Source organism: Rana temporaria, chromosome 4 (genome assembly GCF_905171775.1).
Source record: "Rana temporaria chromosome 4, aRanTem1.1, whole genome shotgun sequence".
NCBI classification, from domain to species: domain Eukaryota; kingdom Metazoa; phylum Chordata; class Amphibia; order Anura; family Ranidae; genus Rana; species Rana temporaria.
In genome coordinates this window covers 252,541,373-252,555,931 of record NC_053492.1, presented here as the reverse complement: position 1 = coordinate 252,555,931, position 14,559 = coordinate 252,541,373, and the positions used below count along the sequence as shown (strand labels likewise).

At 41.6% G+C, this 14,559-nt stretch overlaps 1 protein-coding gene across 1 annotated transcript in view; it reads left to right on the top strand.

The window, feature by feature from the left end:
- USP45 (ubiquitin specific peptidase 45) overlaps window positions 1–14,559 on the top strand; it is a 225,598-nt gene that overhangs the window by 72,178 nt on the left and 138,861 nt on the right. The window contains 2 exon segments of the mRNA XM_040350145.1: window positions 11,101–11,193; window positions 14,403–14,533. Coding sequence (XP_040206079.1) covers window positions 11,101–11,193; window positions 14,403–14,533 — 224 coding nt within the window.

The window sequence follows — 14,559 nt, the reverse complement described above, 5'->3', positions numbered from 1 at the left end:
TCGGTGTCACCTCAATCTCAACCCTGAAAACAATACCTGGACTCCACATACTGGGGATGGCCTGAAATGTTGCTGGATCCCATGTGGCTGCTCACCTTAGCCTTTTGTGCAATGCTTGTAGTTAGATGCAAAGTGTTAAACGGGTATAGGGCCATGGTCAATCTCTATGGAACCAAGTCCCTGAAGATCCCTTCAGGGGAATGCCCACTGTGACATGCAAAGCCTGGACCTATATAGGTTTTAGACACATGGAAAAGGTAAGACAGGGTCACCTTGCTAATTGAATTGTTATGTAGCCCCAATCCTGAATAGTATATGTTACTTTATGACTATTAGGAAATCGGGACGGTTTGAAGTGTATTTACTTAAGTGTGTAAACTTTTCAAACATGGAGCTAAAACGTAACCACTCGGTCTCTCTCCGGTGAATGACTAGATGTGACTTCACATCACAGATCATATTTTACCACCATTTCCTCCTAGAGCTCTTATAAGGTACTCAGGCACTTCCTGCCAAAAGCTCGCTATAGGGCAGTCTGCACCTAGGTTGCTGCGCTATCCTTCCAGGACATGCTTGCCTTATTTTCACATCCGACTATGTTTAGAAATGGAGAAAAAAAAATTGGAACTTTATTGGCACAACACTACAAATAGATATTTCTTTAAAAACATATATGTATTAAACATTTTTTTCTAAAACAGATATAAAGGTATCTATGTGCCTATTTTATAGGCATGCGCAGGGGGTGTGCCTGGGCACACCCAATCACGCTGTGCAGTGCAGATTCACCCTGCTGATATTTCACCCAAATAAAATTGTAAAAAAATTAAATAAAAAATAATACAAAAATAACAAAAATAAAAAACTACTACTAGACATGTGCAGAACGAAAACATTTGTTTTGTTAAGTTTCGTTTTGCTATTTACGTAAATTTGTTTAATTCGTTTTCGGGATTAGTCTCATTTTCCAATCATTTTCGAATAGTTTTCCAATTTCCAAAAAGAATAAAATAGAATAGAAAATAAAGGAATACAAAAGAAAAAATATTTTTTTTTTCTATTCCTTTATTTTCTATTCTATTTTATTCTCTTTGGAAATTGGAAAAGTATTCAAATTCGAAAAGTATTCGAAAACTAGTAGAAAACAATTTGAATTCGAATTTTGTCCATTATTTCAGATTCGTTTAAATTCGGTACTATTCTAATTCGGATACACCCGAATTTCCAAATAACAAAAATTTGCCTGAATTTTAATTTCGGAAATAAACGAACTACACATGTCTAAAAACCACCACTGCTCTACTGACACTGCCCACTGCCCTACAACATTTTTACATTTATTTAGAGTGCGTGTATGTATACAGGTGTGTTTGAGCTTTGGGATGCACATCCTAATGCAATAGGCTGTGCACACTTATGGTGCATATCATACTTGGAACAATACAAAAAGATGGAGCGGATATCACCATTAACCCTTAATATATTGGTAGGAAGCTTCCAAGAAGGTACAAGCAAAAGACATACAATGTATGATCATAATCTCAGGTTTGTCAGGTATCCAAAATGGTGGCTATTTAAGGGGTGGTGATATTCCTCTTTGCTCAACGTGTTTTGCATAGTATATGCTTCTTTTGGAGCTAAAGAGTTAACATATGTTGTAAGTAAAAACAATGGTAGATCAGGTGAAGGGAGGGTGAGATGGCTAACTCAAGCTCCCCTATAGGTAGATATTGGGACACTCTGGAAATGCAGTGGTGTTTCAGCCCAAGGAAAAAGGTATGGATATGTTAACTATACTCCAAATAAGGATATGTTTTCCTTCAGTAGCCTATAACAGTTTAAAGTAATGATTCTGCATAGGAGATGAGTGACTCTCCCCCTTTGGACAAGTAGAATGTAAGTTTGTTCATGAGTAGTCCTGAGGAGCGATATCAGAGCATGGGGGTTTCATTACCAAAAGCCTCTTTCTTCAGAGTGTGTTTAGGGTGCATGCCACACGCCTATTCCTGGTGTTGGCACTGTATCCAATAGATGTACCAGTGGGTCTCTCTTACATTATTTTTGTCCCAAGGGGGAGGTCACTCACTTCATACTCTGCATCATTACTTTAAACTTTTATAGGCTACTGAAGGATAACTTATCCTTATTCAATCGGGGTGCAACCAAGCAAAACCACAGCTGTTACCAAATCAGTCACCCGGGGGGTTCTTGGCGTCATGTAGACTTTAAGAAAGCAAGGTACATCACCTCATGGACATGAAAACATTTATCCAGCAATTTCTGCTGTTTACATCTCAAAAATGGAAAACTGAAAAGTGGATTGACTGAACCAAGGGGATTGGGTCATTCATCCCAACATCATCAGCCTGATATGTTACTGATGGGGAGCTCCGGATGTGGACTTCTGGCATCCAGATTTAACACCAAATTACCCCTGTTTGTGACAGGACTATGGATCCTCTGGCACTGGCATTAGATGCTCTGGTAGTGAGGGAGTGAGTATTACCGTGCTACCAAGAAGTGGGGGAAGGGGAAAAAGTATGGGGGTACGGCTGCGGCACTGAAAGGTGTATCAGACCATAATAGATATAAAGAAAAGGGTAGTGCTGCGCTGTAAATAGGGAATGGGGTACAAGTGTAGAGGAAGTGTAGCAAATCCTTATATGTAAAAAGATACAGTCTGACTAATGATCAAAATGACAATGTGAAAAAATATTGACATCAAAATTAACGTGCTACAGTGCAGCTAATCCAGCTGGCAAAAGTAGGGTAATAAAACGTGACAGTGCTAGTATCATACAGTGTAATACAATAATAATTGGTGTACTGTTAACCAATGGGGTGTACAGCGTGCATAATACAAACACACAACAGTGACTGAAATAGGCTAAGTTAAATGTCCTTGCAACAAAAAGCCTATAAGCATAACAAAGGAAAAATCCAAAAATAAAAGTGCAGGTGTAGATGCCAAAATAACGTGAAGAAAAGGTAGGTTTCCGGTGTTCTCCTCAAAATAAGTGAGGATGTCCCCTTACCTTACTGCTGTAAGGTAACGGCATATCAGCCCAAATACACTTTCTGGTCGTATCCGCATAGGATGTTATCCGGATGGACTGTAATTGAAGAGATAGATCCCTCTCGGTAGTCACGTCCGAGAAATGACAGTAACTCGCACCCAGGGAGATAAAGTGCCAATAGTGCAGTATTGTTTTAAAAAGGTTTATTAACACAATAATACACTAGGGTCCTCACATAACTGTACCTCCAGTACCTCTTGGTGGACTCTTGGTTACACTCGTACGCGTATTCGTCACCTCTCGTTACTTCTTCAGGAGATATTCTTACCAGATATTCTTACCAGGTGTAGGTATCACTTTGTTTGGGAAAGCTGAATTCAGGATAATATTTTTGACTATTTTTCCCTTTTCGACTTGCCATTCTTATCCTACATGCATATAAGGTGGAACAGCAGCAGACTTAATGGGTGTCTTGTCACTCCCTTCAGGCTTAGATGACACTCCTTACCAATGTCAGTGGTGACTGTAGACCCTTTTTCACACAGACTTTGAGGTCTATCACAGATCTCTTGAGTGGCCAGGTTACCTTGCTGTGTATGCAGGGACAGGGGCTACTTGGCAATATGATGCCCCCACTCACTGTATCGTAAGCAACACTCTTCCCTCCATGTCTTGCTAGGGTTTCACACATGCTGCATGCTGAGGCACACTCAATTATTTCTATAGAATATCAGCTGCTATACTTGTCCCTGTATTACCTGGGGCAATAGCATGCAGCTATTGAGTATGGACTACCACCATCAGTCCCTCCTTAACTGGAACTCATGAACCTAAGGCAAGACAGGCCAGTTTATAGCTACCAAATAAAGCTTAGCTTGCCCATCAACATAAAAGATTCTTTGTGGTGCTAGACTGCATGTCTACATGTGTTAAATGGTTAATAAATTCACTTTCATGCTGCAAACCCAGATTGATTCTCTCTCTCTCCATATGCATTGTTCATGTCATTCATTTTAATTATCATCAACTGCAACATACATCAATTATTTTAATGAGCTATAAGCTGTTGCATGGTATTACAGCGGTACACTTGAAAACATTATGTGGTATATTTAACATTTGTACTAGATTCCTGCAGAGATAATCACATAGTGTACTTTGCAGCTAATAGGGTCAGCCTATGCTGCATTTCTACTTTAAGGTTCATTGCTCCCTTGAAAAGAAATGGACCCTAAAAAAAACAATTAGTACAAGCTGGAGACAGTGCCCTCTTCCTATAGGAAGTTATTCACTTTACAAGCTTAAATAATTATAATCAATGATAATTTAGATAAATTACCATTTACCTTCTAACTAGCACTCAGAGTCAAGGTAATCAAATTAATTAAGACTATGGAGTTGCGCAGCCTAAATGGAATTGAATCGCCTATTCTTTTATTTATTCAAGAAGTCAACAAAAAAGTACATAGTGAATAATGGACAAGTCAAGTGATATTTGCATCAGTGATACAATCACAAATCCCCATTACAATGAAACATCTGACTTTATGAACTTCTGCAGACATTTATATTTTCTTGCTACCTTCCTTGTTTCCTATGTTATAAACCAGGAATGGAAACTGGAGGGGCCTGGAAGTACCTATTCTTAAAAAAGAGATTGCACTCCTAAATCATAGTTCATTTGTATGTTATGCCAGGTGAGATTGGATTGGACTCTGTGGCTGACTGCCTCCTTTTACTTTACTTACACCTCTTAAATCTGCCCCATGGAATTTATTTGCGTAATGGCTCCACCTTTCTGTAGCCCGGTTTTCATAGAACGACCTCCTGCAATACAGTATGTGTAGTGCACTCTGACCACACTCTGTCATGCATTAAATTGAAATTTCCTGTTCTTTTTGTTGCAGTATTTATATTTAAATAAAGGGAGACTGCATTGATTTTTATCAATTGTATTTGTTTAAAGCAGAACTCCATGAAATGTATTTTTCCATGTAGCGGCACCGTGCCCACACTGCATGGGTTAACTGTTCATTTGTTCAGGGACGTACCAAAAGGCTATACTTGCCTAAAGCTTCGATCCTCCAGAAAGCGGTGCTTCCCCACGTCCAGCGGTTGACTGTTCCTACCATCATCACTTCCAGAGGCGGTCTATGGGCGTGATTATGTCAGGAACAGTCCATACACAAGACTGCTAGCATGCGGAAAGCAGGAGCAGCAGGGACTGGTCTTGCGCTCAAAGAATCAGCGAATTTGGTATTTCTCCACTCTCCTCACCCCTCGGCCAAAAAAAACATGCAGTAAGTTTAAAACTGGGTATTTCTATTCTACTTTTATGCCGTTTTTAATTTTGCAACCAACATTTGTGACAGATTTGGTTTGGAAATCATGCTGTATTTTTTGCCAAGGGCCCATAAAAAAGCAATTCCAGACAACTAATGGAGGAACAGTCTGAAATTGGCGCACGTGTCAGTAATGTTGCCAAAATTGGTGCAAATGCTTGCCTGATTTAGACACAGGTAGTTCCTAAGCTACCACCAGAAATGTATTGTTCGAGCGATACTGATATCTCCTGATTTTCTCTCTTCATTTTCTGTGTCATTAATCCGTCAAATTTTCAAGGCAGGTTTAATAATCTGATTGGTGGCTTTAGTAAACTGTTAATATATATTGTCATGGACCTTGAGATATTAAAGTGTTTCTACTTGACATATGTTACACAGGAGAGGGACATTCAATGCAAGGCTTTTGAAATGCTAAGTGGAACCAGCTTGCGAAATACCTTTTATTGTGTTCTGCAGGTTAAGAGCGGGTGTCGGAGTCAGGCCGTCTAGCTGGAACCAGGTTATTGTGTACATTGATTACCCCCTGGGGCTTCTGTCTCAATACACAAGTCTTTCTATCCAAGCTATTGGACCAATCCCTGTTGACAATTTCAAGTCCTCATTTGCATGGTCAAGGGGGACCTGAGTGAAGACTGGATATACTTTACAATTGACCAATAGGAAAGCGGTTGTTGGGAGTGGGATGTTCCAAAATTCTGTATAAAAGTGTGCTGTGTACTTGAAATAAAGAGTCCTGTTGGAACTTACATACAGCCTGCCTGGTGTTTGTTCTTAATGGGTCCGAATGGCACATAGCTGTAATTCGGATCCCGGAACCTTGGATGACTGGACCATCAGACGTTGCAATCTGCAAGCGGACTCACTGGTATCAGAGGAGTGTCGGGAGAGCAGGACCTGGGCGAGGAAGGATCTCGTCACATTGGTTGGCAGCGGTGGGATTTGCTCTCCAGTTACTGGGACAACTCCAAACCACCACCATGAATGACCAGCTATGCAGCCTGGAGGAGAACCATGCTAAAAGACTTGCTTGAGAGCCGTGGAGGGACCGGTGGGAAGAACAAGGCCACCCTGATCATTGCGCTAGCCGAGATGGATCAGAGGGATGGTGATGCAGGACCCCGGTCAGTTGAAGACTTGTTCCAGCAGCGAGTTCAACAGCGGTTGGCATTATATGGTGCGAACCCATCAGAGACCGCCATACAGAATACCATTAGAGACCTCCAGCGGCAGGATGAGAGAGAACGAGAGCGACAACAGAGAGAACGAGAGCGGCAACAGGAGCTGAGAATTGCAGAAATACGGCGATCGGTGACAACGCCTAAAGAAGCAGCACCAAATGAAAGAAGAGGAGAGGTACAGATATCAGTAACCATGGAAGAGGAATTCAGAAGGAGGTTGCGAGAGAAGCAGATACAGCGCAGAGGACCAGTATCAGAGGAGGTCCTGCTTGGATGGTCTGATTCGATCCGCTGCGAACTCTGGAAAGAAGTGCTAGCCCGCGAGCAGCGACACCAGGGAAAAGCTCTCCCCTCCATCCATGTAAGGTACTGGTCACAGTATGAAGTACGGATGCTGTTATTGGGGGAACAACCAAAGCAGGAGTGGACAGCAGAGTTAAGCAGGCTGATCCGGGAAGAGATGCGGTTGGACGAGAGCTACAGAGCCCTCCGGTGGTATGTAGTCCAAGAGTGCCCGTGGTCAGCGGATGACAGCCCCACGGAAGGCTTTGACTATGATGGCCTGGGATTGTTGTATTGGAGGATGTCCAGGGATCCCAACTTTGGGAGCGATCGGGAGTGGCGTTGGGAGGAAATAATGGAGCACAGAGAGCGAAGACTGAATGTCCCGGAAGTGCACTGGTTACAGGAAGATTTGGAATTCCTGGCCGCTCAAGAATGGGAACTGGAAATCACCTACAAACAGCTGCTAGACTCCGCTCAGCAGCAGGGTGAGGTTCCCTTTACCTGGGACTATGAGGAAATATCAGCTGACAGTGATGAAATCCTGGCTGATGAATCAGCAGTGGAAAATCGGGAGCTTGCCATTCCCAAAGCTGAAGTGCTGACCGCACGGCCGAGCTCTGCTAACCTCTGCTCAGTACCCATAGCATCTTCTGGGTTCCATGGACAGGAGATGGTGAACCTCTATCCCCAGACACCAGTTGTAGAGACAGGGGATTTGATAGACTTTTCTGCTGAGGAAGAACAACCTGGGGAGCCTCCAGCAGAAGAGCTGGTATCAGGGCCAAACTTCACTGTGCTCTGCCCAGCACCAAGGGCAGTATTTGTGGAGTTACAAGGAACTTCCCCAGCTGAAGCGCTGGTCACAGGACAGAGGGATCAAGACCTCTGCCCCACCCCCGTGGCAGTTCCGGAGGCTCAGGGTGAGAAGATGGCAATCACTCCCCAGCCACAGATTACAGAATGTATGGACTGTTCAGAGGATGTTATGGATTATGCACCCCCAGCAGAAGTGCTGGCAACAGGGCAGAATGCTAGCCATCTCTGCCCAGCACTGGGACCAACTGTGGAGTTCCAGGGAGCCGGGGCGGTTGGCCCCCCTCCCCAGCAACAAGCTGAGGTAGTAAAGCTGTTACTCCCAGCTGAATCACTGGCAGCAGGGCAGGATGCTACTGGCTGCTGCACACAACTACAGCTTGAGCGGATATCGGTGGATGGGACTGTGGTCCCCACTCACAGCAACCCAGCGGAAGAGCTGGCAACAGAGCAGAGTGCCCCGGGCCTCTGCTCTCAACTAACAGAAGAGGGGGTTCCTGTGGTAGTGGATGGGACTCCGATCTCCACAGACACAACCCCAGAAAATGGTGCGGCACTGAGACAGGAGGATGTCGGCTTTGCTTTGCAAGCACCGGGGGATTTTTACCTAGCATCAGTGGATGGGACTGCAGTCTCCACTGGTATACCCCAGGAATGGTGGCCAGTTGGCCCAGATTCCCAATGGCATGATGAACTGAGCCCAGCCACCCTGTCTTCTCTCCAGCGGCTGAAAGGACTCCAGGGAGATGGGCCAGTCCAGGCCTCTCCCCAGCGGCAGGCGTGTTCTCTGAGAGAGGCAGAGATTGGCTGGGTGAGTAATGCTCTCTTTGGGACAAGGTATCTGGGGTACTGGGTGGGTACCGAAATTGGGGTCTCTCCCAGTGTTAGTCTCCTGCCAAAGGGGGAGATGTGTGACAGACCTAGCCGGGACAGGGGCTTTTGGAGAGGACTGAATGTGAGCCTCTTGCCGTCCGATTATGGGCCAGGACCTCAAAACAGGAAGGCAGATGGGTCATCCCAGCACAGTCCTGGAACTTTAAGACTACTTTTCCAACATCCTCGAGTTGACCCGTTTGGGTCCCACTGCGGCTGTTGGACTGGTTCCCAGGGGAAGTAATGTCATGGACCTTGAGATATTAAAGTGTTTCTACTTGACATATGTTACACAGGAGAGGGACATTCAATGCAAGGCTTTTGAAATGCTAAGTGGAACCAGCTTGCGAAATACCTTTTATTGTGTTCTGCAGGTTAAGAGCGGGTGTCGGAGTCAGGCCGTCTAGCTGGAACCAGGTTATTGTGTACATTGATTACCCCCTGGGGCTTCTGTCTCAATACACAAGTCTTTCTATCCAAGCTATTGGACCAATCCCTGTTGACAATTTCAAGTCCTCATTTGCATGGTCAAGGGGGACCTGAGTGAAGACTGGATATACTTTACAATTGACCAATAGGAAAGCGGTTGTTGGGAGTGGGATGTTCCAAAATTCTGTATAAAAGTGTGCTGTGTACTTGAAATAAAGAGTCCTGTTGGAACTTACATACAGCCTGCCTGGTGTTTGTTCTTAATGGGTCCGAATGGCACATAGCTGTAATTCGGATCCCGGAACCTTGGATGACTGGACCATCAGACGTTGCAATCTGCAAGCGGACTCACTGGTATCAGAGGAGTGTCGGGAGAGCAGGACCTGGGCGAGGAAGGATCTCGTCACATATATATTTTTTTAACAATAAAGGATAAGATCTTTTTGGAACCTTTATGTGGCTAAGCTTGTGGATATACCCATTTGCTGGAGCTTTAGGGGAGTGTTTCTTAACCACTTGCCCACCGGGTTAATTCTGGCACTTCTCTCCTTCATGTGAAAATCACAATTTTTTTGCTAGAAAATTAATCAGAACCCCCAAACATTATATATTTTTTTTAGCAGACATCCTAGGGAATAAAATGGCAGTCATTGCAATACTTTTTGTCACACCGTATTTGCGCAGCGGTCTTACAAGCGCACTTTTTTTGGATAAAAATCACTTTTTTGAATTAAAAAATAAGACAACAATACATTTTGCCCAATTTTTTTATATATTGTGAAAGATAATGTTACGCCGAGTAAAATGATACCCAACATGTCACGCTTAAAAATTGCGCCCGCTCGTGGCATGGCGTCAAACTTTTACCCTTAAAAATCTCGATAGGCGACGTTTAAAAAATTCTACAGGTTGCATTTTTTGAGTTGCAGAGTAGGTCTAGGGCTAGAATTATTGCTCTCACTCTAACGATCGCGGCGATACCTCACTTGTGTGGTTTGAATACCGTTTTCATATGCGGGCGCTACTCGCGTATGCGTTTGCTTCTGCGCGCGAGCTCGTCGGGATGGGGCGCTTTAAACATTTTTTTTTGGGTTTTCTTATTTATTTTTATTTAGTTTTATAATTTTTTACACTGAAATAAAAAAAAAAAAATTGATCACTTTTATTCCTATTACAAGGAATGTAAACATCCCTTGTAATAGAAAAAAGCATGACAGGTCCTCTTAAATATGAGATCTGGGGTCAAAAAGACCTCAGATCTCATAATTAGACTTAAATGCAAAAAAATAAAAATAAAAATGTCATTTTTTCAAATGACAAAAAAAAAAATGTTTCTTTAAGAGGCTGGGCGGGACTGACGTTTTGACATCACTTCCGCCCAGCAGAGCTATGAGGACGGGTGAAGGAGATTTCTCCTTCAGTCCCGTCCCCGCTCAGCTGCCGGACACATCCGATCCCCTCCGCCGCTACCGACGGAGGGCGCGGGAGGGGGGGGGCCCTCTCCCGCCACCGATAACGGCGATCTCGCGGCGAATCCGCCGCGGAGACCGCCGTTATCGTGTACACCACCGCCCCCTGAAAAGATGAATATCTTGGTTGTGGCAGCAGCTGCTGCCGTTATCGAGATATTCAACTTTAAAAACAGGACGTCTTTTTGACATGGGGCGGTGGTCAAGTGGTTAAAGGGACTTCCTCCGACCTGTAGGTAGGGTTACTCAAGGCTGGCTTGATGGCCTGGTGCTCCCCCAGAGCATTGCTATGTGCCATAATCTCTATCATCCTCCCTGGCTCTGCAACAGTGAGCTTCTCCACATAATTGCCAGGGACACTGTTATTTTGGTACATCACAAGTTGCCTTAAAACATTTTCAAAATTATTAGCCTGTAGCTCTTCATTTTACTAAGGCTAAGATCTCTTTTTTTTTTTTTTTTTTTAACACGTTACACCCATATTTATGGTGTAGCCTATACCTAAGCCATATACCTTTTTTTGTGGAGTCTGCTTTTTTAAGAACATGAACAAATATGACAACATTATTTGTAGAAACCTGACTAGACTTCTTCAGTATAAAAATGTGTTCTAAAATTATAGATTTTTTAATTTTGATGTTGTTACTTCTGTAGGATAATTTCTTCTTCTGTTCCAATTTTCAATTTTTAGAACCTGACACATACACATTTGTTAACTGAAGCCTTGGATGAACTGAGAGAGAGAAGTGCAAAACTGAAGATTTGCCTAACTGAAGAGGATTTGGTAAGCCAATTATACGGAACCAAAAAGCGCTGCAGTTCTTAAGCCCAGAGTTTGCTAGTTTATGTGGACACAGCTACTGGCCAAGGGGATGACTGTACTTTGCTGATGTCAGCATAAGTGAAACTTTATTATTCCTGACAAAGAAATCAATGTCCATTCAGATCCTCCTCACACTGATGTGTTTTACTCAAACAGGGCTTGGTGATTTAAGTCAGATAAAGCAAGGGAAAAGCCCACTTATGCAGCTTTCATAAAATGACAGCTATAAATATTATTTAATCAGTTGACACTGGGCATGCTGCATACAGTACATGTGGAGAATGTCAAGTCTTCCGCTAACGCTGCTGCTCCCATTGACTGGCAATTTCCTGCTCTTAAAATTAACAAATGAAAGCCAGGAGTTGTGTATCTACTGTACAGTACATCAGCTCTAGAAACTTCTGCTGTCAAAAAAGTCCATCTTAAAAAAAAAAAGATACAAAGTAACATTGTTATTTTTGTATGTACTTGGATGGATGAGTTTGGATATGCAGATGCAAATTAAAGCCAGTTAGAGCAACCTGACATGAAATGATTTGTAAATAGCTTTGCAATGCTTTCTACCAAAATCAGCACACTGTATCTCAAAGAAGCTTCTCTTACAGGCTTTTGAGCTCTCATTCCTTCTGCCTGGAAACTCCCATGTTTGCCAATGTGTCCATACACACAATGGCTTTTTCAGGAGTTTCTAAGCAAATGCTCCTAAAGGCAGAAAAAAATACCACCAAACTTACATTTTTGAGAGGAGCATTCGAGCAGAAAAGACGTCTGCCCAAAAATATGTGAAAAGGCTCAAAGAAGCTCAAAATCGCAACAAAAATAGGAAATATTAGCTGAGGGAAGGGTTTGTAAAAAAAAAAATGCTCAAAAAAGATCAAGAGTTCACAGAGGCACAATAAAAATGTGCAAAAGAGCCCAAAAAAGCACAAGCTGAAATTAAAGCTCAAATTCCCATCAAAGCAGTATGTTTTTTGAGCTGCAGTGTGCATGAGCCTTAATAGTGCAATTTTAAACCGGATAAATTATAGAATAGCATTTTATCTAAGGTAACACAATTTGTTTAAACCAACACTGGTCAAAAAATAAAACAAAGTGTGCTATTTTAGTTTTGTCACTTGTTTTCTAAGGATTGCATCAAACAAAAAAATCACATTTGCAAGACAATATCGGGACAATATCACTCAAAGGAAACTATGCCTATACTTGGTAAAATAAAATAAAAATTCATATATATTAATTTATATATATATAATATATAAATAAAATGTACTACTTTGTTATCCTAAATAATGACAAAGTCATTGCCAAATAAACAGGTCTACATCAGAGATGTAAAAATTGCCTTGGTCCATAGTGGGTGTCCAGGTGTGAGAGCTGTAGTTAATGCATACAAAATCTTAAGGCCTATCCAAATCCAACATCACTCATGTGGATACCTACCTGTGTCTACTACAAGCACATGCCAAATAAACTGACTGCCTCTTAGTAAAAAAGTACATGCAGTGGTAATATAACAGTATAACCTATAACAAAGGTAAATATCAATACTTAAAGGCATAGTGACCTTCCGGTCTGGACAGACTTTTTGGTGCTCTTTGTCCAGAATAAGCATTCTACGTTGGTGTTGTCTGGAATAACCAAGTTTTGCTGACATCAACGGAGTGCAAGCGGTCTCTTTGCATTAAACTTCCCTACTTGTTGTTTTAGAGACTAACAGTAAGTTTTCAGAACCAAGATAAAAGATTCTGCCTTGATCAACAAAGAAGTTGTACTTGCATCCTATAGTCTTGCTGGCTCACAGAACCAAGAATTGCAGTCTTTGAGTTTACCATGTAGTTGAGTACTGGTGGCATTGATTGCTCATAAGCAAATCTCTATGAGTCGTCTTTTAATTGCAGAGGGAGACAAAGGCCCATTGGTGCACCTGCATCAGCTGCACTTGGTTCTCACTTGTTTTGCTTTACAAGGGTCTTGTTAGGAAAGGGCACCCTTATATGTGATTGCATGGGGGATTCCTATGAACTGAGTCAACAATTAGTATAGCCCGAGTATCTCCTATAAAGTTTTCTAGGAAGATTTTGTTTTCCACAATTTTAATTTAAGATATATTACAAATATACATTTCTTTTACACGTGTTTTGGTGTATAATAGGTATCTAGAGAATAGGATTGTTGATTATAAAATCTTTGCCAATAGATATAATCTCTTTGTAGAGCTGCACGATTCTGGATAAAGTGAGAATCACAATTTTTTTGCTTAGAATAAAAATCATGATTCTCGGCGTAACATCATCTTTCACTTTATAAAAAAAAAATGGGCTAACTTTATTGTTTAATAGAAAAAGCAATCAGTGCAAATGCACAATAAATTGATAAGAACAATTGTTTGTCAGCTGAACACTTATAAGGTAATCACAACACCTGAAAGTATAAACAGAAGTGCAGAGCAAAAAATGTAATCAAATTCTGGAAACCAGATTAATAATAAAGTCCAGATATTTAATGTGATGAACTATAAAGTCCAGACAGCAACAGCAGTGACCATCCATGGGTGGAAACAGGCTGTTTTGTTCTTTTTTTTAAATCATAGAAAAAATATTGCGTTTTTGAAAGACCGTGGCACAAATACAGTGCAACATAAAATATTGCAACGATCGCCATTTTATTCTCTAGGGTCTCTGCTAAAATATATATATCATATATATATATATATATATATATATATATATATATATATATATATATATATATATATATATATATATATATATATATATATATAATGTTTTGGGGTTTCTAGCAAAGAATACTGATTTTAACGTGTAAGCAACAAATGTAAGAAAAAGGCTTGGTCTTTAAGTGGTTAAACTGCCCTCATTTACAGACCATGTTCATCCCTTTGATCTAAAAAGAACCAACAGATTCATTGTTTCTTTTTATATCTAGCAATGTTGTGATAAACTTGGCTGGCTTTTTTTTGACAGCTATCAGCTGTGAGCAGAGAACAGCTCTGCACTGAATTGTGGAACTGCTGAATTAAGATCTGAGAGGGGTGGGTGGTTTGAATCAAGATCGCGATTTTGTAACAATTAATCTTGCAGCTCTATCTCTTTTTATATAATTTGTAAGGATGTTTTGGGTGATTGTGTTTTTTTACATCTTTTTTGTAGGATCCTTTGGTGATCAGTCTTTCCAACCCTGGCCCACTTACCTCTGCAGTGGTCTTGTTCTTGCACAGCATAAAAGAGGCAGGCAAGGAACCCGTGTCTCCTAAAATGCTCTTCAGCCAACTTTGCCAAAAGTAAGAAATTGCTTTTTTTCATATGG